This window comes from Quercus robur, chromosome 5 (genome assembly GCF_932294415.1).
Source record: "Quercus robur chromosome 5, dhQueRobu3.1, whole genome shotgun sequence".
In the NCBI taxonomy this organism is placed as follows: domain Eukaryota; kingdom Viridiplantae; phylum Streptophyta; class Magnoliopsida; order Fagales; family Fagaceae; genus Quercus; species Quercus robur.
The window spans coordinates 40,812,968-40,836,704 of record NC_065538.1 but is presented as its reverse complement, the minus strand read 5'-3'; the positions used below and the strand labels follow the sequence as shown (position 1 = coordinate 40,836,704).

At 36.5% G+C, this 23,737-nt stretch overlaps 1 protein-coding gene across 2 annotated transcripts in view; it reads right to left on the bottom strand.

Annotated features, from left to right (window-relative positions):
• Positions 1-1,154: 1,154 nt before the first annotated feature.
• The window catches only part of LOC126725927 (mediator of RNA polymerase II transcription subunit 16), a 32,651-nt gene continuing 10,068 nt past the window's right edge, over positions 1,155-23,737 (bottom strand). Inside the window, exons 2-20 of one of the 2 annotated variants that reach the window (XM_050430947.1) lie at positions 21,470-21,519; positions 21,325-21,375; positions 21,171-21,217; positions 20,656-20,724; positions 19,514-19,602; positions 17,730-17,842; positions 17,435-17,536; positions 14,399-14,484; positions 12,700-13,293; positions 11,149-11,767; positions 10,923-11,002; positions 8,359-8,441; positions 7,269-7,505; positions 6,495-6,666; positions 5,660-6,177; positions 5,314-5,490; positions 3,191-3,568; positions 2,148-2,875; positions 1,155-1,969 (exon numbers count right to left, since the gene is read on the bottom strand). In XM_050430947.1, the coding sequence (XP_050286904.1) occupies positions 2,735-2,875; positions 3,191-3,568; positions 5,314-5,490; positions 5,660-6,177; positions 6,495-6,666; positions 7,269-7,505; positions 8,359-8,441; positions 10,923-11,002; positions 11,149-11,767; positions 12,700-13,293; positions 14,399-14,484; positions 17,435-17,514 (3,165 nt within the window). In that variant the 5' untranslated portion in view covers positions 17,515-17,536; positions 17,730-17,842; positions 19,514-19,602; ... (2 more) ...; positions 21,325-21,375; positions 21,470-21,519 and the 3' untranslated portion in view covers positions 1,155-1,969; positions 2,148-2,734. Of the gene's footprint in view, positions 1,970-2,147; positions 2,876-3,190; positions 3,569-5,313; positions 5,491-5,659; positions 6,178-6,494; positions 6,667-7,268; positions 7,506-8,358; positions 8,442-10,922; positions 11,003-11,148; positions 11,768-12,699; positions 13,294-14,398; positions 14,490-17,434; positions 17,537-17,729; positions 17,843-19,513; positions 19,603-20,655; positions 20,725-21,170; positions 21,218-21,324; positions 21,376-21,469; positions 21,520-23,737 lie in introns of both variants that reach the window. The other variant, XM_050430946.1, reaches the window with a different exon arrangement.

The following is a 23,737-nucleotide window of genomic DNA, read 5'->3' as shown; positions in this document are numbered from 1 at the left end:
CCAGACTGTTCAAAGAACCGATAAAGGGAGATGTTTAAGGTTTTCAAGGTTGGACCGAGTTTCGATTGAGATCGAACCATGATGATGTCATAATTAATTTAGTAATTAATTAAAATAAAAATAATTGTATTAAATTTGTAAATATTAGCAAGATTGACTAAAAATATCTTAAAAAATTGAAACATAATTTCAAATAAATTTTTTAATAGAAAATACTACAACACAAATAAGCATGAAAATAAACTTGTACGATTATCCTTCAAGCATAAATCATTTTGATTAAATAAAAAAATCACTTTTAACTAAATATAGTAAATTTCCATGCAAATGAATTATTATTAAATCACAGGTGAATTTATAAAAGAAAAAAAAATAGTAATATTTAATAAATTGAGAGAGAGGTGATATAATAAGTTAAGAAATTATAAATCGTGTAAGTATAAAATAAACATAACAATAGATCATAGTTAAAAACAAGGAGTCCAAGTGGTCTATGATTACAATGCTAGTCTTTGCTCTCAATAGAGCTCTAGATATTAGGTTCTATTCCCCACACCCATTTCCCTATTTTAAAAAAATAATAATAATAAAGTCAACTCTTTGACCCAATTGAACCGGCTCACTGTTCAAACAATTTTCCAAGTTGAACCACAATTCAAGGAATTCTCTCAAATTCTTCTAATAGTCAGTTCTCACTCATAAAAAACCATTTTATGACGTGCAAAGTAAAGCCCAAAACAAATCATGGCTTGTCTTTTATTTATATATATATATATATATATATATAGCTTTAATAACCCGTCAACTTGATGGCAGTGAACTTTTCTGTCTATTATCTACCATCCTCACGGCCTGATGGCGGCTTCCACATTAAGAAAGATTGAAAGTTTTAGACCAAGCTATCCAATGGTAGAAGCAATGATTTCATTTCTTTGAAAAAAGCTAAACCTAGCCTAAGGTTTTAGCACTTCTAAGAACTAACTGTTTCACAATCTCTTTTTACAGCTCATCTACAAAGCTTCTTAGTTATTACCAGCTTGCTTTTTCATTCTTCCCCCTATAAGCTTTGCGTACATCACATTATACAAATCCTGGCACCCATCTTGTTTTTGGGACACCCTCAAGTTCATTCATGGTTGGAGAGATACAGTGGATTGAATAGAAACCTTAACTTACAATAGTAACCTAATTAGTTTGCAGTTGCCATTAATTTACATTTTGATTGTTTAAAAATTTACAGTATGTTATCATCTCCACAAGTGTGATTCTTTGTGTTACAGAAGGTACAACTTGTTGAATACATAATTATAAAACGGGTAAATTGCAAATGGACCCCTAAAGTTTGGAAATGTTTAGATTTTACACCTGAAGTTTCAAAATTTGAATTTTACCCTCTAAAGTTTAGAGTGTTTGGATTTTACACCCTAACGTTTGAAATTTTGAATTTTACCTTCTAAAGTTTAGGAATGCTTGGATTTTACACTCCAAATTATGAAACTTTAGGGTGTAAAATCCAAACGCCCCAAACTTTAGAGAATAAAATCCAAACACTCCTAAAATATAAGAAGTAAATCGAAATTCTGAAACATCAAGGTGTAAAATCCAAACACCCTCGAACGTTAGGGGATAAAATTCAAATTCTGAAACTTCAGGATGTAAAATCCAATCACCTCTAAATTATAGGAATGTAATTTTCAATTTACCCTTATGAAATTACAGTAACCAAAAGAAAAGCTTTGGCTCTTTTCCAATGTAATGTATTATAAAACCTAATAGGCATCTGCCAGCCGACTCAGGGAAGCAGCTTGTACTACTAAAGTAACAATCCTTTAATCACAAGCGAACTGTTTGCCTCTGCAACAATTTGCCAATTATATCCCAGCAGCCACAACAAAGATTCATAGATTTATCCACAGGTAGAGATTTCCAGCAATACACGTGGAATAGATATATCAAGATGATTCACAATCTGCGAAGTGGAAAATGATGAGAATCAGCAGATGTGAAAGCATTTACATAAAATTTGCAGTAATAGTCCTACATGTCAGAAGGCATCATCAAACAACAATACCAAATAAATAAATAAATAAATAACAAAAGAAAAAAAAAGCGTCCAAGCTCAATGCTCAAAGAACCACCAGTTTTACCTGCACTCATGGTTAAGGTCCTTCACAGTCAGTCTGTTAGTGTTGACAATTTGCCCTCATGCTCAAAAGGCTCATCTGAAATGCTATTGGATATACAAAAATTAGAAGTAAAAAAAAATCAGTACACATTACACATCCATTTTATTCTTGGGGGGAATACCCTGAGAAGGGCTAATATGTACAGGCCTGGGGCAAACATTGAGGGGCTTCATTCCTACTATTGCTGCAGAAAAACTTGGTCACATTAGAGGGGAGAAGACTAGTCATTTTGGGATAATATTGACCTAAAACTCCAACTTGCAGATCCAACAGAAGATTCTTCTCGCATAATTAGAACTCTAACAAAATTATAATTATAAATATAAATAAATAGGATTGCTACTATCATCAGATCCAAGTGAAGTGGACCACTGGGAAAGAAAATCTTCAGACTTTATCCCCAAAACCAACACCTCTCCTCTAAATGACCAGTCCGCGTTATACTTGGTATATTGTCAATAATCAACTACGATACATGTATTCATCACCAAAGGACTGGTTCCCACATAACTAGGGACAGGAGAGCACCTAACAGATAAAACAGTCATCTATACAACTCGAACCCATGTTCCACCACACATTGGACAGCCGTAAGCCCAGCGGCTGATCCACCAACTTTCCCGGTCATTTTGATTAGGTGCAGGACCTGGTGAGGTAAAAGCTGAAGTCTGCCGCAAACATCTTATGCACTGCATCACAAGAAGTCCAGAATACAAAGATTAAAATGGAAAAGATTAAGCAAACAAAACAACTCGGAGGAGAGAAGGATGAAGAGGTGTAAGAAAAAGACAATAGCAAAATACACAAACACACACAAATGAAATATATGATTATACTCCCAGAAAGAAATTAGCTAGTGATTTTTTAAATTATCACTATCTAGTAACTTGAAGGCAAATGACACTAATTACACTAATTACCCATATAAGAAGCATTTGAATCCAAGACCCAACAAATAAAAGGATGAACAAAGAAGAAGAAATATGAAGATGAGACTATCAAACCTTGTACCAAACACCTTCAAGACCAGTCTTCCACACGGCAGTAACAACATCTCTACGAGAACCCATAATTCCCAGATATGCCCCAAGGCCAACAGAAGTGTTCAAGCCAAAAGCTGCATCTCTTTCAGACATCCTGCGCTTCCTTGGCCACAGGCTATGGGCACCATTATAAGCATCACAATTTTCCAATGAGTAGAAATCAAGCATGTCTCCAGAATTACTTAACTTAGGAGAGTCATCTACAGGACTCATATCATCTGGATCAGACCAAGGCCCACCATACATATTCCTCCTGTGCCACTCTTCGGCAGGAGGATGGAGTTCTAGCTCACGGAGTAACAGACCGGCAGCATCTGCACCTCTAGGCCGGGGCATATTCTACACAGCCAATTAGAGAATGGTGGAAAAAGTTCAGGAGAAACAGAAAAAAACGTTAACAAAAGGAAGAATAAATCTATGGTTTTAAAAAATTCAAAGCAACCAGAGTCAAGACCGAGTTAAGGTCAAATCGTAGTGCCCAAGCAATTAATTGTTGCATAATATCAGAATCTAAACAGCCCTTCCAAATTCTATCAGAAAGCACAATTGTCAGCAAAGTATGTTGCTAAGCCGGGCATCTAATATTAGTATCTGAAGCTTAGGGAAAGTTTATGAAAAAGACTGAGCATGCCAAGTGTGGAAAGCAATTACTCTCATAAATCTTCCTGACTTACTCAATGCATCTCTTTCTCTCTCTCTCTAACTTATTCTTTCAGTTTCCTATTTAAGACAATATTTTATTTTTTTAATGAATAAGACAATGTTTATATATATATATATATATATAAGGTTGGGTTCAAGTTTAATAATAATTAGCAAGGAAAAAAGTTGTGACTTATTATTATTTTGAATTTTCTTGTTAGAGCACTAGCAACAGCTGTGTCATATGCTAAAATTTTAGCATTTTTAGCAGAATTGCCACAGTACAATTACATTAATAGAATGGCACTGTAGCCATTCTATTTCTTTTTTATTATTTTTTATCTCTCCTCCCACGCCTCTCTCTTCTCTATCCTTATTTTTAATTCAGATTTTTTTTCTCTCTTATGTCATGTGCTCATAATTTCCCTCTTTCTTAGTCTTTAATGACTGCTGGTCTTGGGAAGTCAAAAATGAAATAATTAAAAAAGAATAAAGAAAGAATATTTAAATGAAGTAGTAAAAGAATAGAAAATCTTATGCAGGACGTATTGTAAAGTAATGTGTCAAAATAGATAAAGTAGATTTTGGTGTGTGAACATGACATTTGAGACAGAATTGCTGATGCTAATGATCTTATTATACAACGGAAATGCATGTACTATCATTTGTATATTATGCGTGACAACTTGTTATTAAATTCATATTTTAAAAATCTTATATATATACTAGTCTCTGAGCACGCTCTCACGCGCGTGCTTGTGCTTAGAGGCTCTTTCTATTTTTTTTGGGTAAAGGTTAATAATTTGTATTTATCATAATTTAGAAGCATATATTTTAAAAAATAAAAATAAAAAGAATAAACTTTAGAGATAAGCAGTAACTGTAATTTTTTTTTTGAACATGATGGGAAAAAAATCCTAAATTTTAGGAATTCTCTTTTTGAATTTAAAATGAAATTTGTTATTTGACATTTATGACTCTATTTCTAAATGAAATTACCCTTCATTAATGAGAGTATATTTGAACCACATAAAAGTCTAGTTGAAAGAGGGAAATCCTCTTATATATATATATTACAAGAAGTACATTTGTAGAGCTGATATATAATTTTTTCAAATAATAATTAGCAGTGAAGAAAGCCGTGACCTAATATTATTTTGAATTTTCTTGTTATACAATGGAAATGCATGTGCTGTCAGCAAGCAAGCACAAATGTATTTATATTGTAATATTTTTTCATGCATTGCACAGGTAGACGGCCAGTTTTACCTAAGGAGAAAAGAAAGAGCTGTTTAAATGAATTTACTATATTGCAGGCTTTCAAAGAAATGCAGACTAATTTTATAATCTTTGGCAAAATCTTTAATAACTACAGATAGCCAACCTCATTCATCTCTATAATCAGTAATTCATTCAGAAAATTAAATCATAAACATAAATACCTGCATATGAGGGCCAAGAGATGCTTCTACAACCTCTGGAAGTACTGTATAATTCCCATCAATGTAATGCAGCCGCACCTGGATGTTGCTGCTCCCCACCTGAGAAACTGGCAAGGGATGTGCCAGGGCAGCGGTTCGCCGACAGAGGTCCATAAGTATGAGGAAAAGGACCTTTACCTGCATCACATCAATGCATAGTGTTCTTAATGTCAAATATTTTCTCCTTATAGAACATGAAATGAAACCATTTTTCTTAGTTCATGAATCAAACAAAAGAAAATTTTCATATATTGGTGCTTCATTTTTTTTGTGGAGTATGAAGTAAAAAGAAAGAATCATCTTTCACCTCCTCAAAAGTGTATCCTTGACCAGCATTGCCATATCCTAATCTTGACCGGCCACCAGATCCTTCTTCCACTCCTTTTACCCCAGGTATGAGTTGACTAGCTCGAGCTACCTGACCATCATCTGACCTGGCCATGGATGAAGATGGCTTTGCAGACACAGAATTGATCTCCTCCACCTTGGCAGGAGCACTAGGTTGTGGTTTTTGCATATTTGTATCGGCATTTCTTTGTGCAGCCCCAAGAAAGCGGGGAAGTGATCGTCGGAAGAAAAAACAGAAAAGCAGAAGTTGGCATAATCGATGAAGGAAATGGCAATCCCCAATGAGCCTAACAGCTGGTGTTCCTGGAAAAGTTCCTGTGTTAATGCTTATCGGCATGAAAGATGATGGACCACTTATAGGGTTAGGAGTTGAATTGGACACTCCATCAGTTGTGCTACTAATCTTAGCAATAGCACCTTGTACCCAGGCTTGCATTTGGGTGCTTCCAGTGGAGCTTGTGGTACCACTTTGACCTCCTGGACAACAAAGCATCAAAGTGTGAGAAGAATGTAGCAATGATATAATGAAGAAAGAGGAAACAAATTAAAGGAGCTTCTGGTTTCTCATGACTTCATCACAAAACACATCAATGACAGTGAACAAGACAAATAATTATGCAGCCACCCTTGCCTCTTAAGTAGGTACAATATAGTAACTGATCAACATGTGATCAAATTTTATGGTGTATCACGTTATAGAAATTGATGTCTTCTACGATTGAACCATCAAAATAAATTTTGTTCTTTTTTCTTTAGTTTAATTTTTAAGTACAAGAAGACCAGCACATACTGACCCTGACTTGGTGCAGGAGTTGCAGAACTTTGGGTAGGACTGGCCACCATATTGCGATTGCTTCCAGTGCCAGCAGTAACAGCATGACTGGCCAATGTGCGACAGAAACTTGCATAGCGCCTCAAACGTGTAATGAAATGCGAAGCTAGATCAAGAACGGCATCAACATAAGCCTGCATTAAATTGTAGCAATTAGAAAAGCTCAAAACTGAATGAGAAAAATATTTCCAGTCAAATTCTATTTTTCACTAGTATAAGATCAAATTCTTAACAAAATAGAACTTCCATATCAAAGGAGCTGACTGATAGAAAGGGACACCTTTGGCCAACTAAATGACAGTGCTTAGGTTAATGCTGCAATTACAAGCCCATGAGGTCTAGCTAAAACGGCTCCGGTTCAAAATCCACTGGATGCATGTGTAAACTTACCAATTAAAAATAAATATAATAAACTGTTCTGTTTAGGTCACACTTTCCCAGCTACATGGCCCAGATAAACACAAACCAATTATACTGAAGACAGCAGTCCTCAGTATCTACTGAAATTTGTACTTTAGCAACTAATTAAATAATAAAAGTAAAATACATTGCATGCCACAAAGAACAACCACACCACATTAAAGGCACTTCTGGCTTTATGAAACAACGGAGAACCAATCAGCGGCATCAGCTGATCTTAGTGTTTAAAATTTCAACAGGATCAACTGACAGGAAAAAAAGATAAGGAAATGGAAGGACTGATGAAAATGAGAAGTCAAACAGAACCAAATATAACCTGAATACTCTGAACTAGTGCTGGTTCAACAGCCATTATTTCAGGATCAATGCCAGATAACGTCTCACCAGATGCCTGCCATGGCTCAGGTACTAAAGCCGAAGGATTTATCAAAGCTGATTCAATTCCTTTCCCCAGCATATCCAGCAACAACCTTGCTTGCATATCAAGAACCATTGCTCTAACTTCTTGAGCATTTGTACCTTCAAGTAGCCTGCATTTTATCCTGTCTAGACTCTGCATCATGCAAAACCAGGTTTCATATCTTCAATAAAAACTACAAAGCAAACAAGTTAGTAAGCATCAAAACAACTTCCCCTTCCCCCCCCCAAAAAATAATAATAATAATAAACCACCACCAAAAAGAGGTAAGTGGCAGGATGCATCACACAGGACAGGACAACTCTGAGCTACATTTAGAATTTCAGAATCCTATAATGCAGGTGATTTTTTGCCGGAGAAAACAGGGAGGTCACCAATGTAGACTTATCATGTCAATTCAAAGGTAAGTTCAATATCCAGACTTGACTTATCATATCAATTCAAAGGTAAGTTCAATATCCAGACTTAATCAAAGGCCATTTTAAGGTTATAAAAGCATGAGAATATCCTCAAACAGATAACATTTGCACTGCAACATCATACAGCTGCAGCAGAAACTTATTCATGACTGTATCATACCTTCCCATGCATCGCAACTTGCACAGAAATTAGAGGAACATATCAGATCACAGCATATTAATTAATAATTTTTGTCAGAATTCTTAACATATTTACTAATAGTACCTTTCATTTTTTCATGGTATGAGTGTTAGGACAAGTAATGAACAACACAACCACAAGATAGCAAAGAACCACAAATAGGATAGAAAGTTTCTAAAAGCCACAACCCCTAAGATGGCATGTAATCTCCAGAATACACATTTTTTAAAAAGAAAAAGTAAGAACCCATTATAGCAAGCAATACAGTGTTCATAATGGTAAGTAGCAAATTGACAACAACAAAAATCCATAAAAGCTAAATAACGCTAATGATATCCAAAGAAAGATTCTTGACAATTTAAGATGGCAATAGTCCAGAGTGACGTACAGGACCATACTGTTGCCTGTGCTGTGTGGAAGGAAGAGAATGAAAATCCGCATCCAAGACTGCAATGACACTGTTCAGAGAAACTGAAAGAAAGAAAGAAAGAAAGAACCAATGTCATAAACAAGTTGGTTCTGTCATCATTTCATACAAATGCTCACGTGGAAGATGCATAAATGATGATAATAATAATATATCATAATATTTATCTTCTAATTTCTCTCTAAGAAAAATAATGCTATCGATGTTAAGGATTTTCGGCCTATTAGTTTGATCGGGAGTGTGTACAAGCTGCTGTCTAAGGTGTTGGCAAATAGACTAAGGGTGGTGTTAGATAGTCTCATCTTTGAGTCTCAAAATGCTGTCGTTGGTGGGAGACAAATTTTGGATTCAGTGCTTATTGCTAATGAGTGCCTAGACAGCAGATTCAAGAGCCATGTTCCCGGGGTGGTTTGCAAATTGGACATTGAGAAAGCCTATGACCATGTGAATTGGGATGCATTGTTCTATTTGTTGGATAGGATGGGTTTTGGGGTGAAATGGAGGGGATGGATTAAGGCTTGTATAAGTACTGTTCACTTTTCTATTATTGTGAATGGTTCTCCGGTAGGCTTTTTTGGAAGCTCTCGTGGGTTGAGACAAGGTGATCCGCTGTCCCCTCTTCTCTTCCTTCTTATTATGGAGGTTCTAAGTAAGATTTTGAAGAAAACTGAGGATTGTGGTCTACTTCGTGGTTTTCATGTGGGGCCATCTAACTCTATAGGGGTACGCATTTCACACTTGCTGTTTACAGATGATACCATATTGTTTTGTGATGCTTCTAGAGATCAGTTGTTGTCTATTAGGCTGGCTTTGACTTGCTTCCAAGCATTTACTGGTTTGAAAGTTAATGCGGGGAAGAGTGAGATTGTTCCGGTGGGGGAGGTTGGAAATTTAGATGCTTTGGCTACCATGCTTCGTTGTAGGGTGGGTAATTTGCCTATGAAATACTTGGGAATGCCATTGGGAACCCCATACAAAACAACATCTGTGTGGAATCCTATTTTGGAGAGGATGGAGAAGAAACTTTCTGGTTGGAAGCGTCTTTATTTATTGAAGGGGGGGAGACTTACCCTGGTGAAGAGTACTCTTTCTTGCCTTCCTACGTACTATCTATCTTTATTTGTCATCCCTATAGCTGTGGCTGATAGATTGGAGCGGATTCAGAGAAATTTTTTATGGGGAACTTCAGAGGAGTGTTTCAAATATTCTTTGGTGGCTTGGGAGAAGGTGTGTTTTCTGATAGAGATAGGTGGTTTAGGGATCAGGAAGTTAGTGCATTTTAATAAAGCCTTGTTAGGGAAATGGTTATGGAGGTTTGGTCGAGAAGAAACTCGTCTCTAGAGAAGGTTTATTGCATATAAATATGGAGAGAGTCAAGGGGGGTGGACTACTAAAATATGTAGAACGGCACATGGATGTGGTTTGTGGTGTGGTATTCATGATGGTTGGGAGAGTTTCTCCAACCATGTGGCCTTAGTGGTGGGTGATGGCACTCGTATTCTTTTCTGGCATGATAAATGGGTTGGAGATAACTCACTAAAAAGGCTCTATCCTCAGTTGTATGTGTGTTCTAATGACAAAGAAGCTTGCATCTCGGATGTTTTATGCTACCAGGAGGATGGTAATGTTAGAATTTGGAATTTGAGATTTCATAGGGATTTTCATGAAAGGGAATTAGAGGATGCCTACTCTTTCCTTGAGTGCATTCAACCTCGGATCCCTAGGGGTGGTGGGAGTGACACTTCTCATTGGTGTCTCAAAGGGAATGACAAGTTTGATACCAAGTCCTATTATAATACCATTAGGGGTGTAGCTGTATCCATTTTTCCATGGAAGGGTGTTTGGAAAGCTAAGATCCCTAAGAGGGTGTCTTTTTTTGTGTGGACAGCAGTTCATAGACAGATCCTTACATTGGATAATCTTATGCTTAGGGGACGCATTTTGGTGAATCGGTGTTGTATGTGTCATCGGAATGAGGAAACTGTGAATCATCTTCTCCTCCACTGTCCTATAGCTCACTCTTTGTGGGTTTATATGTTTCAGATCTTTGGGACTCAATGGGTCATGCCAGGCTCTGTAGAAAGCTTGGTGTATTGTTGGAGCTTTTGGCTGGGAAATTTTAATTCAGACATTTGGAATATGGTTCCTGGCTGTTTAATGTGGATTGTTTGGATGGAAAGAAATTGGTGCTCTTTTGAGGATACCGAGAAATCCTTGGTTCAATTACAAGCTCTATGCCAAAAGACTTTATTTGATTGGTCTAGGTGTTGGGGCTTCTCAGATTGTTCCACTATCTTGGAGTTTATTTCGTCTCTTAGTATTGCTCCTTAAGTTTATTCTTGATGTTTGTTGCTGTTTGTTTGTTTGTTGCTTTTCTTTGTGTTCACCATCATGTGCTTTTCTTTGTGTTCACCATCATGAACACCTTGTATTTGCTTTCTTCTATTTTTCAGTTTGATTAATAAAATTCTTATTACTTATCAAAAAAAAAAAGTCACACCAAACTGTAGCAAAAATATTCTTACCAATGCCATCCTCTGCTGCACTCTGTGTACAGCCAACAGCATCCCACCAATCAACTCCAACCAGAAGGCTCCACCAAAATCTGTTCCAACAAACAAAATCAGCATCACAATGCAAAATATTGAGATAATTCTGACAACTGAGATGGAAAAATGCATAAGCACTATTATATCAACTATCAAATTTACACCTTGCAAATAATATATCTCAAGTGGTTTCAAAAAGTACCTCTCAGCAATTGCACGCTCCCAGGTTGATGAGTTGGCCTTCGCTTGACTACTTGGGACAGCAGGAGGAAGAACACGAATTATCTTCAACATAGTACGGTCCTTGCTAGTGTCATGCCAAACAGAACCTGAGCAGCAGCTTGTAGAAGAGAAGGCAGGAGCAGCAATTGCAGATCCAACATTAATCTGGTAGTTATCAACAGGTGCAAAGTTTGGACCAGAAAAAATGTGGACCCCACCCCGCAGAAAAGCAATAGCAATCTCACCACCATGAGCAGAATAGACAATTCGAGCAAGTGTCCTTACATCACTTGGTAGATCAAAGGGATCAAAAATGACTTTTTTCCTCTTGTCAGCACCAGAATCAGATATCTTCCTTGCATCAGAAGTTGGTCCTGTTGCAGCTGCTTGGTGAGATTTAAAATCATTAGTTGGTGTAATGCTTGTATCCACTTTGGACACCCAAACTGTTTGCATGGGTGCCTGCCCACCATAACTAGAAGTGGGATTTCCAAATATTTGATGGAGGACAACAGGTTTAAGAGATGATTCCCAACGTTGCACTCTCCACCCTGTGATCGAAGGACCCTCATCCGGATCATAAGGGGACATGTACTGTCCTGCACATGTGAAAATTGTTATTGATTAAACTCCTAAAGCCACTAAATCTTTTATCACGGGAAAGTGAGGAGACATGGACAGAAAACCATATGTGTATATGTTGGTTTGTGACAGACCAAAAGGGACATGAGTTTTGCTGTTTAAGTTTCATCTGCCCGTCTATGCACTCGTGTCATAGAACAATTGAACGTTAAAACAAATCAGAGAATAAAATGGAATTAGGAAATGGCCAAAAGACAATTAATACACGTATCAGAGTAAAGAACCATTAAGTATAGAGTAAAAATCCACAATAAGGGTATGACACAATCTTCTCCACCTTTATGAAGCAATTAAAAACCTTTCAATTAAATGGTACCCGGGCTAAAGTAAGACAGGACAGGGCATTATGTTAACATGTGTCCAAACTTATATGGCCAGAAACTTGAGAATCAGTAAAACAAGATAAAATGCAAGGTACAGATAACAAAATAATATCAACATAGGGTAAATCAACCTGAGTGGCCGCTACATTATATTAAGTTAGCAATTATTTGAATGAGGGAGCAGTTATTACCATCTCGGATTGTTTTCTTGATTCCATAGATTTTCTGCCTAGCAAGTTTTAGTGCTCACTAGGTTCTAACTTTTAAGGAGTCCAGCCTTTATATACTTCCCATATACATGGGATGTATACATTGGCACTTTCAAAAAATTACTTACCATCAAGAAAAATCGATATCTTCTTACATGTCATAGCACATGAAGAATATGCACAATTACAAGGCAACAATTAAAAAGGTTTAAAAAACACACTATCTGCATTATCAATGCCCCAATTTACTCAACCAAATATAATTAACAAACAAATGATTGCTCCGCTTTAGCAGAAGCATGACATTGAATTTAAAAAGTAAATAAAATACTTTCAAGACAGAAAACAGAGAAGTACCCTCAACTATAACAACAGCTAGCACAGAACCGCCACGAGTTGGATCAAAGGCTACTGCAGTAACCCCAGAACCCCATGTAGTGGTTGCTGCAGATTGAGCTGCAGCCTCAGGACTCACATATGCAGAAAAATTTGAAACTGGCGAGCAATGAAGTGGCACTGTCTCGCTGAGATCTTGATCTGTCCTTTTTCCTTGCTTTGCTTCAGATATTAAATATTCCTGCCAACTAAATAAATATGCAGCCAAAGGGGCAAAACCTGGCCAACATGGAGGGTTAAGAGAAGGTGGAACCCCATTGCTCAAACTTGTCTTTGGAGTTGCTTGAAATGCATTTCCAGGACCAGGAGTCACCTCCCAAACAACTACGGTGGATGGGTTCACGATAGGAACACCTGCCACATGCATGGCACCACTATCTGTTATGATGGCATCAGCAGCCATGATCCCGCTAGGTCCAGCACCCAAAAGTCCTTTGCTTGTGCCAAACCACTTAGACACTGCACCATTATGACTAGAAGGCCACTGGGACCAATGAAGTTGAACAGAGCCTGACGAGAAAACAGAACAGACGCAAAGAAAGTTGGGCCACCGAGCTGAAACAAAAACCAAATATTGCATCAGATGTAACATTCCTGATGCTGTTCTGATTTATGAACTCAATCTGCTTACAAAATAGACAAATAATTGGGAAGACATTATTATTCATCTTCATCATAGTAAATGGTACAGGCAGCCATAATACCTAAATAAGATTGTAAAATATATTAATAATTTCAACAATCAGTTAATTTCATAGTCTAAAATCTCACCAAGATCTCTTGAGATACTGGAATATCTAAGTATTGATAATAAGAAACACTACTGATATTTTAAAATATCAATCATAAATATATTGGCTGATTTCTCATAAAATTTCAGCAAAATATTAGAAACAGCACACAAATATACGTAAAATAAATGAAAAAGGAAAATTGTGAAACACACCAGGTGTTCCATAGGATTTATTGACCAATACTTAGAAATCTATTAAATATCATACTCCCTAGGAGCCATCCCTTTTTTTCTCAGCAAAAATCAGGCTGATAAATAATCAAATATCACTCGACACAAATATATATATACACATCTCAGATGGTACATCAGAAACCTAGGAAAATATCCTCCAATATCAGCAATATTTTCAAATTTTCAAAACCTTCATGTATTTTAAAGAATCATATTCTTGTGGTAATAGAAAAGAGAATGGATACAATAATTTTTCTCATTTTCTTTTAAATTATATGGCTTAGCTATATATAACTTTCAAAACTATATGCTTCATGTTTGCAACTTTGCATATGGTCCACCTTAAAAAAAAAGGCTGAATGCCAAAACATGAAAACTATCAGCAAGGGGAAAAACAATTATATCCTACTCAAAGAATCTCGTGCTACTAGATCATGTAATTATGAGTACAAAATTAAGAAACTATAACCAGAGGACCATTGAAGATCATAATTAAGCCAGTAATCATCAAATTTATTAAGCTTCCAAGATCTGAACCACCTAGTTTTAAGCTTGCTACTAACAAACAAACAACCACAACCTACAAGTTACATATGAAAAATTGCACCACATAACTTAAAATTCCTAGGCTCATGGGCCATGGCAGCATCATAAACCAAACATTGTAAAAATAGATTGCAAAGAGCAACAAACCTGAAGTTTGAGACTGCTGCGAAAGGAATTTTTCCTCAAAAGTTGACTTTGAGCTTGTGGAAGCACTGGATTTCGAGGAAAGCCACCTATACTGATTTTTAAAACAAATACAACAATAAAAAATGCTTAAAAAGACCAGAATCCAATTATAAAGAAAAGAGTTGAACATACCAGAACTAGCGCAGGACAATGACTTAAAACAAAACACAGAGTTTTACCCAAACTGCCCATAAGCAAAAAAGTAACATTATGCTAAGACATCAGAAAATGTGACTTTGCACTATACAGTAGTGGAAGAAAGTGAAAAAGCCTATGAAAATGTCTTCAGAAAAATCTTTTTGAATGAAGCAATCTAATAATAAGTTATGAAGCACCTGCTGAAAGCTCTTGAAAAGAAAATTTTTTGGAGGGACAATAATATTACTCAAATGAAAGGCTCTGCATTTAGAAAAGAACAAAATGGTCTTCATATCTAGGGGTGTCCATGGGTCAGGCCAAGTCAGTTTGGACTCCACATATTATATCGGTCATTGGGTGGTGAAGGATGAAACCCATCACTGACTGAGCAGAAAGAGCAGCTCAAACTTGCAGGTGTCCACCGGTGGTGGTCAGATTCAGTTGAAACCAGCTAAAAAAGGCGATGGAGAGCAGAAACATCCGAGATTGCAAGATCTCCGTTGTATCTGATTGGAGATCTGTGAGATCTCCGACCAGATATCAGAGATCGTCTCAGCCAATCTGGGGAAATTTTTTACCGGTATTGCATCTTCATTGGGCAGGTCAGTTTCAACGGATTCCCAAGTGGGAAAGCTGACACTTGACCCATTTGAGGCAGATTTTGGACTGTTGAACCTGTTGCCACCATCAAAACCAGCCAAATCCCAAAAAGTCAGTCTGGGTTGAGCAGGTGAGTCAGTTTGAGTGGGTATTTGGACAGTCATATTCATATCCAAAGATGACCTGATTATCCAGACTTCTCCACTACTGCGTGCTTTTTTTATTTCTCCCCCTGGTTTGGCAGCTACTGTTGCCTATGCATTTGCCTCTCTATATGATGCAGTTCATTTTTAAAGCTAGCTGTTACTAGCTTATGTTGTATAATAAGTAGTTCCTTTTACTTTTAATAGGCTTTATCACTTGTAACAGAAAGTTAGTTAGCTGATAGGTAGTTAATGATAAGTGCAATAGCCTATTAGTTAATTAGAGAAGTTTGTTAGGCTTTGGCCAATAACATGGCAGCCACATGGTGGGTTCTTGTAACTAACTCAGCAGCTTGTTTATGTAACTATAAATAATCAAGGTTACCCTCATTGTAACTAGTTGAATTTGAATCCAAGAAATCTCAACCTATGAGGTATTATTCCGAGAGCATGTCTCTTGAAGAGCTAGTTCATTCTTTCTTTTCTCTAAGCAACTTAGCTTTCTAAAACATCTTTCCTTTTCACCATTTTGGTCCATCACTATATTTGTCAAACCTTGGGAATCAAACCCTGGACTTCCCAGATGCTGGATTTTTTACATATATTTTTTATTTGATGAGTAAGAAGAATCTTTATTTAAAAAGACTACTTCATGCGATAAGATCACAAAGCAGTTGAATAGTACAAGAAAGAGAAAAAAACAGAAAAATATGCACAGAAGAGGAGAGTTAATAAACAATGGAAGGAAATCACTATCTAAGCCCCCTAGCTCGAGACCAATCAAACAGAGAACCAATAAATGAAGCAAACAGCTGATCCCCCAAACTTTCCACATCTCAAACATGCATTTATTACACTCCCTTCGTATACACCACATCAAACACAACGATTCCCAAATGTCTAACAAGTGCTTCCCCAAGCAATTCCTCCAACCAAAAAGAAGATCTAGCACTGTTCTTTGTAAAACCCAAAAAACCCTAAAGGATCTAAAGACAAAACACCACAACTAATAAGTCTACTCACATTGAATCAATAAATGATCCATTGTCTCCCCACTACATCTACACATACAACACCAATCAACAAAGGCAAAACCCCCTCTCCCCAAATTATCACTGAGTATCTTTCCCCATGCTACAGTCCAAATAAAGAAAGAAACTTGCCTAGACGCCTTAACTCCCAAATACCTTTCGAGGGAAAGATGACAAAAAAGGAACCTCTTAGTGCATTATAATGCAAATGGATATCAAAGCCCTTGTTCTTCTTAAACTTCCAACTCACACATCCCCATTCTCTGTTGAAGGGCTACTAGATCCCAGAATATGAAGAAAAACCACCACTGAACCCAACTCCCAATCATTCAAATCCCGAATGAACCTCAAATCCCAACTACTCTCTTCCATCCCCTAACTCACCAATGAAAACTCTAAGGAGACCTCCCTATCAGTGGAAATCTCATACAAAACCGGGAAAGCCATTTTGAGAGGTTGAACACAACAACAATCATGCCAAAACCTCACACAACTCCCCACCCCAACCTCAAACCGAGTGTATTGACTAAATGCTTCCCAACCCACTCTAATACTGCTCCAAAAATCACAACCATGTAAATCCCTACCCAACTTAGAAGTCCATCCCCCCCCCCGCCACTCTTTCCCAAACTCCATAGCTACCACCCTCCTCCAAAATCTTATACACACTCCCCACCAAACTAATAGGCCGGAAATCTCTAATTTTATGATGGATGTAATGAAGAATAGGCTTATTGCTGAATACCCCCTCCTTATTTGAATGCACTCAAAAGTCAAAATTTCAAATTTCCCTGCCAACACTCATTGCTCACGTCCAGTCACTACAAATCATAGCTCAGAAGACTTTATGCCTTATAATAAGTTGTTTTCCCATTTGTTCAAACAAAATTAAGATATCTCAACTCTATACCATAGTTAGATCTTCTGGATTTATTTCAGTTGACATGACAAGAAGCTTAAAAACAACTATTAGGAAAACAAAAATGTTACAATTCAAGCACCATACTACATCATGATAATTGATGAGCAAAACATATAGATAAATAGTTTAGCAGATAAGTAGAAGACAGTAATTTCTTGCATACCGGAGACACCCCTGATAACCACTTTGTAACAACAGCAATATCCTGTCGCCATTCATGTTCAGGCAGCCAGCAGCTAGCATCACGTACCAGATTAGCTGGCCCCTGAATGAAGAGATCATATATATGCTAAATGAGAATATGCAACAACATATAAACAATACTAGACATACAATCAGGATAAAGAGGTTAAACAGAGAGAAGTCAACCAATTGAGAAAAAGCATGCTAGATACATGCAACCAACAGCTTGTCAGGGAAAGGCATCTACTTAAGTAGTTGGAGAAAGTTTAGCTCACCTGAGAGGGCTGAGTCCAAATAGTTATCCTCCCATGAAAATTAGCGATTAGCAAGGCACGAGGGCAGGAAGTAGGAGACCATTCAATAAACTGAACAGAATCACGAGGAGAATCTGCAAAAGATATTCAATGCAACCAATCATAATTGACAAAATTAGACCAATTCTCCCCCACCCCCTTTTCTCCCACCACAACACAAAATAAATAAATAAATAAAAAGCAAAAAACCTTGTAGAGCATGACAAACAATGAATTATGTTAAATTACATTTGGTATACACCAAATGGACACCCTAACTTTTACCAATCTTATAAACAAATCAGGCTATTAGAAGTATGTGGTTAAATGATTAAATTTACTATTTTCCAATAACTTAAGTTTTTGGAACAATCGGTAATTTAACATAGTAGCAAAGCAGGAGAGCCTAAGTTCGATCCCCAACTTTACTCTACCTTCTAATTTAAATGTTAAAAATCCCACAAGTTGGGCCCCACTTATTGAGGGAGAGTTTAGGCCCACACATGAGGAGTATTAGAATTATAATTAAATTCATCATTCCTAATAGCTTAAGTTTTTGAGAGACTTGGTAGTTTAACACAGGCAACATTCCATATGTAATGCAATGACAACAATGAAAATGAAAAATTAGAAAATGTAAACTAACGAATCAATTGCAAAATAAGACATGTTTTTTAAACATGTCTTAATTGCATATCGTATGTTGAGGTTTTTAGGTCTATCTAGGCACAGATATAGCCACAAATAAAAATTGCAAAATTATAATAAGAACTAATGGCCATCTAATTCCACATATACCAGTCCATCTGATTTCACAAACACCACTCCATTTAAATTCTGGAACCAACCAGTTCAAATGATAGCAAAGAAAAGCATAATTGGGTACGAGGGTATCAAAAAAGGTTGAACATACAAATGCTAATTCACTAATAGTTCAGCATACCTATGCTTTAAATTAAATTTTATTATCAAAGAATCACATCATTTTTTGCCGCCAAAAAGACCTATATATGCACTCATAAATATGTTTAAGCAATTTAGAGCATCATATCAAATTTTAGTTGCCCTTTGCATTCTTTATTCTTTTTTTTTTTTTATATATATATATATATATATAAGTAGCCCCTTTGCATTCATATTAAAGAAAAACTAATTTTAAGAGTTTTCAAGCTCAATGAGTTGCAAGTTTGCAACTTGTCTCTTCTTTTTATTTTTATTTTTTTGATATTCTGGAACTACTCAGTGTTCAAAATCATATGCTTACACAATAATATGACAGCCATGAGTCCCAAAAACAAAAATGCTTACACAAAATTAGGCAAACTATCCAAAGACCAGAAGTTCTCTCTTCACAACAAATTTTAAACCTAATATCTCTTAACTTTTTCTTTCATTCATATGGCTTTAGCAGAAGCATTAACACCTGCTCTCAACTTGAAAAGGGGCACTTCTTTAACCCAGGCCTTTTACTGGTAAAGTAAGAGCATTAGCGTTCCCCAATTTTCAGATTGTTCAAAGCAGAATAATACGAAAATATAGGAAAACCAGTTGGACCATCACAATTATAAGGAAAAATATTAACAGAAGCAGTTCAGTGAAGGATCAGAACACTGAGCATTGAGCACCTATTTTTCAAATCCCATGACGAGTAGTTTCCCAACCTCACAAAAGTAAAACACCCAATGGACAAATAACAATTGTACATCAGAACATCAAAAGCCATAATTAAATTATACAATAACAAGTGATAATGATCATCAAAATACCAGCTGTGACATTGAACACTGCACACTCAGTTGGTCGCTCTGGAATCACAATATGTATGGGGATCCAAAATGGTGGATTTGCATTAGAACTGCAAAAGCAAAATATGAACCAGAAAATTATACTCATAGGAATCAATTTTCACAAGCAGGATAAGAGGGAAAGAGAAAAGGGGCCATGGAAAATTACTAATGCCAAAATAAAGAACCCTCCCATCACCATCATTGAAAATGGTTATATACAATTCAGAAATAGAGTGATGAAAGCATGGCTATTCAGAAACTAGGGTTCTCCAAACTTCACTATGAGAGAATTTCTAATCAGCAAGAGATTGATGTAATGTTTCAGGACATATGCATAATAACATATGGTGAAAAGCTACAGAGCTACAAAATCAAGTTCTGAAACTCAAGGTAATTGTGCAGTTGATATCCTTGTGCAGTGCATCTCAAGCTCTTGACATGTATAACTTTGCAACAAGCGGACACCAAATCTGTTATCAAGAAATAAGGCAACATAGAAGATGTCTGCTATGGGCATTATCAATGTATTATATTTATCTTGGAACTCCCCATATGACACTATTTTCTTGTGATTGATGCAGACAGAAAATTAGATTAATTGATGTTGTTGGTCCTGATTGCTGCTGATTGATGCTATTCAGGAGATTTGATGGCCATTTGAATTGTATTTCAATATATGATATGATCTCACTATAATTTTATGTTCTTTCCATGTTTGATGTAATTTGGGGACTCTTTACAGGGCCCAGAGTTGATTCTTGGGTTCCTATTATGCTTGGTGCTGATTCCAAGCAGCCCCAAGTGTTGATGCCTAGATTCTTTCTATTTTTCCGTTTTTATTGCTTGAATATCCCTTTGATTTATTCTTTTTCTTCTTCTTTTTCCCCAAACACAACTACACAAGTCACCTCTTCAAATTTATTGTCAGATCTTATCGCATATTATCATATGGAGTTAACTCCCACAACGGATGTTCCCTCAATGCTCCACATGGATTTCAGAATTGACAAGTGAAACAAAATTTTGAAGATGCTAAATAATGATTACCTGACATATTTCCTTTTTTTTTTTTTTTGGGGGGGGGGGGGGGGGGGGGGTGGGGGGGGATAGAGTACACTAACCTTGGAATTCTTGCACAGGTCTCTGATGCACAAGCTATAGCATTCAGTTTTCCACACCAAGCAACAGCACTAGAAATGCAAACAAAAGTAATATTGATACAAAAGCAAAGCTTAAATACAACTACAAATGTACAAATAATTAAATGTTCACAATCAGATAAACAAAATATATAATTCAATGCAAGACAAGCATATCAAATGGAGAATCATATTATAGATCTATAATATCACCCAAAAAAAAAAACCTAGATCAAATAGAAATACTACACGTTCTTATGACAATATGTCCACAAATTCTTATGTAAGAAAGACCATGGCTGAATCAATGGCACAAGAAGATATCAAGGATCTGTCAGGAAGTCAATTACTTACTTCCTGACAGATCCTTGATATCTTTCTCCTCATAGTACAACTTACATAAGTTTAAATGCAAATTATATTGCATTTGGGAATAATGCACACCTTTGAACTTTAAACTCTGGATCAGAGCAAGTCATAATCATTGAAGGACATACCCCAAAATGGAAAGATCAATTAATTGACAAAGAGTGCTTCAGTTCCTCTGTAGTAAAAAAAAAATGGATCAGAGCAGTAAAGATGGTGTTCAGGAAGTAAAATAAGGAAAATTTTGGGAGCATGAGTCTGAGAGTTCAAATGATTAGGGAGGACTTCGAAAAGGATCAAAAAGATCTTCTCAGTTGTCCAGGAATGCCTAGGCTCCTGAAAATGGAAAAGGAATTGTTGCATTATTATATGTCAATAGAAAATGCTGAGGCTTTTCTGAGACAGAAATTGTGGAGTTTGTGGGAAGGACTTGGAAAAGGTTCAAAAAGGTCTTCTCAGTTGTCCAGGAATCCTAGGCTCCTGAAAAAGGAAAAGGAGTTGTTGCATTATTATATGTCAAAAAAAGCTAAGGAAGCTTTTCTGAGACAGAAATTGAGGAGTTTATAGATAAATACTGGGGATCAAAATACTGCATACTTTCACAAAATGGCTAGTGTAAGGAATGCTCAGAATTCTATTAGGTGTATTACTGATGGAATGGAAATATGGTTGATGGTGTTAATCAGATCAAGGAAGTTGCTGTTAATTTCATTAAATCTCCTTCATTCTACTAAGACTGGTAATGATTAAGATGTTGAACAGAAAATTAAGGAGGTGCCAAGGTGGTGCAGCACCACATTTCAGACTATCAAAAGAGGTCTTTTCAGAAGCAGGTGACAGCAGAGTCGATAAAAAAAATAAGAAAGTCGTGTTCTCTCTCAAGAATGACAATTCTACAAGTACTGATGGGTATACTCCTCTTTTCTTCAGGCATGCTTAGGGGATGAGGTCAGTGCAGCTATCTTAGATTTCTTTTGGAAAGGCAGGTTGCATGCAGAGGCAAATGCAACTATCATTACTTTGGTTACTAAGATCCTTAAACCCTTCAAAAATGAATGATTTAAAAGTTAAAACCCAGTGCTGCTTGTGATACCATTTATAAATGCATCTCCATATTGCTTGATAATAGATTGAGAGTTGAGCTAAAGGATTTCATTAGCCCTGAACAATCAGCTTTTATTTCTGGCAGGAATATCTCTGATAATATTCTTTTTGCTCATGAACTGGTGGTTATCATAGACATTCATCTAAAGCTTATAACTTGGTTGAATGGAATTTTATAATTGAGGTCTTGAAGGCTATTGATGTTCCTGATGAGTTTGTTGGTTGTGTGAAGGCTTGTACAACATTCCCTAAGTTTTCTATTGCAGTTAATGCTTCTTTGGCTGGGTATTTTGCAATGAAAAAGGGTTAAAGGCAACAGGACCCTCTTTCTCCTTATCTATTTTCTATAGATGATGTTTTGTTGTTTGCTTCAGCCCATTGGCCCTTAATTAAAAAAAAAAATAATTGATGTGCTAGATGAAATTATGAATACAAGGAAATTTCTTGTCTCTCAGTCAATAATTATAAAAAAAAAAAAAAGGAATTACCTATTGGTAAGCTGCTTTTGAGATATCTTGAGGTTCCTCTAACTTCAATAACTATAAGACTCCCCTATAAAGATTGCAAGCCTATCATTGCAAAAATTTCTGCTAGAATCTATCCCTGGACAGAAAGGAATTCATTTTTTGGTGGGAGAATCCAATTGATCAACCTGGTTTTGGATAGTGTGCAAGTATTCTGGTCCAGCCTGTTCATCTTAACTAAAAGAGTGATTATAGGTATTGAGCAAAAACTTAATGCCTCACAATGGACAGGCCAGGATGGTAAAACCTATTGTGGCTAAGGTTGCCTGGAAAGATGTTTGTTAAAGCAGGTAATTTGGGTGGCTTGAATGAGGAAATATTTGTGAAAAGGTGGCAGTTTCTAGTCTATCCCTATTCCTTAGCAATGCTCTTGGAGTTGGAGGATAATTTTACAGCTTAGGAAGCCTGCCAGGAACCTGATTTGATTCAAGGAGGGATCTGGTCAATCTATCTTCCTCTGGTATAATTACTGGCATCCCCTAGTCCTTTTATATAAAGTTTGGTCATAGGGTGCCTAATGACATTGCTAGTGGCAGAAAGGCCAAAGTTTCTGATCTATTTCAGAATGGGATGTGGAATCTTCCTCCAGCAAGATCTAGCATCCTCATTCAAATCAAAAGTGGGCTTCCTACAACAGATGACTGCACTAAATTATTTTATTTTTCTGCATTAATAAAATAGAAATTTTGCTTGCTATGCCTGCCTGCCTCTGTGATTGTGTTCATCTGTGATGGTAAAAAAAGAGGCCTGGCTACCTCAAATTAATCACAAAACTTGTGGTTTCTCTCTTTTGTTATGGGAGGTTCAATTTTCTTTTTCGTTGAGTCCAAGACTTTCGAATTCTCAGTTGAGGAGGGAGGTACTTATTTCATGTTACGCATTTTTGAGTGAAATCGGGATTCTTTCTGATCAGTTTTCATGGGCAAAGAGAGTGCAAAGCATTTGCTAGCTATTGTGGAGGATCTAATGTCTAATACAACTCCTAGTAACTTTGCATGAACCTTCAAGGATGGTGAGAAAGTTTTTATTTTGCAATTGGGTTCCAATGCACATGGCAGTTTTTTAATGAT